The sequence below is a fragment of the Octopus sinensis genome, linkage group LG12 (genome assembly GCF_006345805.1).
Source record: "Octopus sinensis linkage group LG12, ASM634580v1, whole genome shotgun sequence".
Taxonomy (NCBI): domain Eukaryota; kingdom Metazoa; phylum Mollusca; class Cephalopoda; order Octopoda; family Octopodidae; genus Octopus; species Octopus sinensis.
In genome coordinates this window covers 67,038,799-67,043,798 of record NC_043008.1, presented here as the reverse complement: position 1 = coordinate 67,043,798, position 5,000 = coordinate 67,038,799, and the positions used below count along the sequence as shown (strand labels likewise).

The 5,000-nt window shown below is 32.6% G+C and overlaps 1 protein-coding gene across 2 annotated transcripts in view; it reads left to right on the top strand.

Annotated features, from left to right (window-relative positions):
* Window positions 1-5,000, top strand: part of LOC115217991 (neuronal acetylcholine receptor subunit alpha-10-like) — a 274,574-nt gene that overhangs the window by 122,692 nt on the left and 146,882 nt on the right. For both annotated transcript variants that reach the window (XM_036508032.1, XM_029787732.2), the window contains exon 2: window positions 4,539-4,690. In XM_036508032.1, the coding sequence (XP_036363925.1) occupies window positions 4,539-4,690 (152 nt within the window). The remainder of the gene's footprint in view (window positions 1-4,538; window positions 4,691-5,000) is intronic.

Here is a 5,000-nt window from a genome sequence, read left to right as displayed (position 1 = left end):
CGTTTTCTCTCTAATCTTTTCTCTAATTCTTTTTTCACCCCTTCACCATTTGCTATCTGTCTGCATCTCTCTCTCTCTCTTCCTCCTTTACTGTCTCTCATTGCTCACACGTGACCATTGTCCATCTTTCCTTTCCTCACGTGATCATCTTTCTTTTCCTTCAGTCTGTTGTACAGTCCAGATGCATTCCTATCTGTCTCCTATCTTTTCCCTTATAAAAAAATCTTCTTCCAGCATTTGCTACCTTACCTCTTCTGAGCCACACGCCCCTCCCTGTTTGTATTCATTTTGTTTGGTTTGTTGTATGTCCTGTTTTAGATACCAACTTTGACCCTCCGTAAATCCCAAATTTTATTTTGGTTCGCAGGAGCAACTGCCTTCAAAGTCTTATCTTGTCATCCATTGCTCGAAATAAGACATAGAGGGACAGCTGACAATAGATGAAGGATAATTTTTTTTGTTACTTGTCTTGTTTTCTGTTGTTTCTCTCATTCTTTGCATACCCAGCGTTATTTACATATTTCATGTTGTTTACATTTTGTGACGTCCTGTACCGATATATTCATACCTATATACATATGTATGCATATATATATATATATATATATATATATATATATGTATATATGCATATATATATTATATTATTATTTGATTGATCACCATGCATCCATTTCCAATAAGTTTTATCTTATATCGGTTCGGCAAAAGAGACCGATAGAATAAGTACTGGGCTTACAAAAGAATAAGTTCCGGGGTCGAGTTGCTCGATTAAAGGCGGTGCTCCAGCATGGCCGCAGTCAAATGACTGAAACAAGTAAAAGAGTTATATATATATATATATATGTATGTATGTATGTATGTATGTATGTATGTATGTATGTATATATATTATAGTGAGAATTTACAAAAACAAAAGGCAAAGACAGGTGCGTACACAAGAAACAGATGTATTAGTTTAATGCTCAGGAAGTGAGACAGTCTTTTACATTTCAAGCCTATGCTCGAAATCAACAGGGAGAGAAAATGTATACATATATATATATATATATGTATGTATACATACATATATATGTATGTATGTATGTATATATATGTATATATATATATATATACATATATATATATATATATATATATCAGTATGTACTCATATAAATACAGTGTATTTATATGAATTATATATAGTCTATTGCCAAAATTTTTTACATGCTAGGCCACTGGTGGTAAAAATTTCTAAAATTGTTTCTTACCCTGATATTATTAATTATATGTATGTATATATAAATGTATGTAAATATATGTGTGTGTGTGTATGTGCGTGTGTATCTATGTACGTATATAAAATCAAAAAAGCAACAAGATATCAATTAGTGATGCAGTATGACCATTTCAAGCGGCTTAATTTAATTGAACAATACAATCATTACATCAATTTAAATGCAGTGCTATCTTGTGCTGCACAAATAAATAAATAAATAGAATTTTAACCAGTCGGACACATTAATATAATTTTTCTCAAATAATTCAAGAGAGCAAGGAGATGGAAGAAATTCATGTTGTCGCTATTGTTGCTAAGTATAGACTACACTTCCAGGAATCACATGAAGACCATTGAGGTCATAGTTTGTAAAGCATTGTAATTCATTTCTACTTTATTTATCTCTTTATCAACTACTATATCTAAGACTAGAAGACTGTGTCTGATTTCAATAAAGGACAAGAGTGAGTTGACTGCTCATGGCTAGGTATGGTCATAAATATTGTCATATGTATCTCTTTTGCTCAGGGAGGGAAGAAGACATTAGGAGTAGTCAATTGAATACAGAGCAAGTGTCTATAAAATGAGTCTGGGTAGGGGAACACTTTAAATCATGATGTTAATTACCAGTTAAATTGCCCATTTAACTGGTAATTAACATCATGATTTAGTCTTATGTATGTGTGTATATCTATCTATCTATCTATCTATATATATATATATCCATTTATATATATATGTATATATATATATGTATGCATTTATATATATATATGTGTGTGTGTGTATGTGTGTGCATATTTATATATATGTGTGTGTATATATATATATATATAAATATGAATATATTTATGTAGGTGTATGTATATATGTCTGTGTATATATATGTGTATGTATATATATATATATATATATATATATATATATATATGTATATATGTATGTATATAAATGTATGTATGTATATATATATATATGTATATATATGTATATCTATTTGTGTGTATATGTATATATGTACATATATATATGTATATATGCCTATATATATATGTAACATTTCATATAATTTATTTTAATATGGGGTAGGACCGCCTTTGGCAGTAATTACAGCTTGCATTCTATGAGTTACAGACTTGTACAAAGTTTGAATTGTTTCCAAAGGAATTTTTGTCCATTCTTCAGCTAAAAGTCTCCAGTTCTTGTAGTGATGATGGTGGAAGATATCGACTCCTTACTTGTTTTTCTAAAGCTCACCATAAATGTTAAATAATATTGAGATCTGGGGACTGTGGTGGCCAGATAAGATGTTGAACTTCACCAGAATGTTCCTCATGCCATTCAGTAGCAACTTTAGCTGTGTGAATTGGTGCATTATCATCCTGAAAGATTGCGTTTCCATCCAAAACAGTTCCACAACCATAGGATGAATTTGATCAGATAAAATGCTTAAATAGTCTTGACTATTAATTCTGCCATGAAGGGAAACCATTGGGCTGGTGGATTTCCAAGATATAGCCCCCACTCCAGATCATCACAGATCCTCCTACTTGTTTATCAGTTAGAAGAAGGCAGTCTGGGTCAAATGCTTCTCTTGACTGTCTTCACATGTATACTTGGCTGGTGGTTGGGAATAAGGTAAAGGATGACACGTCCAAGAAAATAACATTCTTCCACTGCTCTAAGGACCAGTTGTGTAGGTTTTTATGCCACTCTAAGCGCTTTGTAACGTTTGTTTTTGCAAGTAGTGGTTTTCTGATTACAGCCCTCCCGGGAAATCTGGCTTTGTGCAGCTCCCAGCAAACAGTTTTTGTGGAAACTGGGTTCTCGTGGTAGTCATTAAATTCTGCAGTAATTTTGGGAGCTGTGCTTTTGTGATCCTTTCTAACAATTCACGTAAGAGTCCAATGGTTCCTATCTGAAAGTGTTGGTTTCCTTCTGAGTTTTGTTTCGATGAAGAGGTTTTTCCCTCTTCCTCAAAGGCATTCATTACTTTTGAGACAGTACTTCTTGATACACCAGACATTTCAGCTATTTTCGTTACACTAGCACCTGCCATACAAGCACCAACAATTTGGCCTAATCGAAAGTGCATTAGATCTGTCATTTTAATGAATTTTAATTACTTATTCTGATGATATCTGAAAAGAAACAGTAATTTTAGCAAAACATATTAAGCAATGCTAATAATAAATCAAGAAACATAAAAATAAACAAGCTTTTGATTGTTTTATAGATACCTTGAAATTATGATGCTGTGATGCGAAGTGTTTCCATTATTTTGTCCAACCCCTGTATATATATATATATATATATACACACATATATATATATTTCTATATATACATATGTGTATATGTATGTATATATATGTATATATTAATATGCTTGGAAACAGATGTATGGTGTTCAGTCATATAATAATATAAATAATATATATATATATATTTATAAAATATTATTAGAGACAAAACCACTATTTTGCAAAACAAACAAGGAAAGACTTAATCAATACATAAAATTTTAATAAATAGTCAAAAAAATATTTATATACATATGCACATATACATACGTATACGTGCATATATGTTTACGTATATACATATGCATACATGGGCACAGGACGTTACAAAACATTAACAACAAAAATACGAAGTACAAGGACATGGAATAAGGACTTTTTTTGCAAGCAACAAAAGAAACAAATGGAAAATAAGACAAGCAACATAAGGAAGGACCCTTCATCAGTTGTCACCTGTTTTTCTAGTTCGTATTTTGAGCATTTCGTGACAAGATACATCTTTGATAAAACAGTTGCTCCCGCAAAGAAAATTAAATAAAATTTGCAATCTTGCGGAGGGTCAAGATGGTGACAAAAACAGGACAGTAAAAAAAAAAAAAAAAGGAAGGGCTAAGCCTAGACAAGGTTGTGGTGGCGAGTGAGAAGAAACAAGCCTGGACAGGAAACAGAAAACAATACGTCTTCCCTGTCGAGGTGAAACAGGAAGAAAGAAAGAAAGAAACACAAGTTATGAGAATAGCCGGGTTTAGTTGGCTTTAGTTATATCATCATTCATGTTCCTTGTACCATCTGGCTTTCTAAGGTTTTGACTAACTAAACAAGCATATTAATTCTATTACATGTATCACGTCCATTTGATTTCCTTTCCTTTGTACAGCTCCCCATCCCTGTACACATATCTCATACAACTACACATGTTTGAACTGCTCTGTTTGCTGATTCAGTATGTCTATAAAAGATCCATTCTCATTTCAGGTCGTTCCCGGATTAATCAGTACCATGGAGTGGAGCGACGGTTATTCGCACAACTATTTGACAATTATAACTCACTTTCCCGTCCTGTCCGAAATGCAAGTTCAACTGTTAGTGTAGATTTCGGACTTTCTCTCAATCAGATTTTAGACTTGGTAAGTGTTTTGTAGCATTTCTATTTGTGTTGTTGCTTTGATTCTGAACATAATATACTTTATCATCATCATCATCATCGGACGCTAAATGATGATGATGATAATGATGATGATGAAACCATCTGGTTTTAGAAGACACTGAAAAAAAGGATCTTTCTCATGCTATGTTTGACACACTGACACCCACGAATAAATACACACATGCACTCACAAACCAGACTACACATACACACACAAACTTTTTTTCTCTCTCCTAAATGAAGAATGTTCCAAATATTTTGATCCCAGTATACAAGGGGCTGCTGAAATG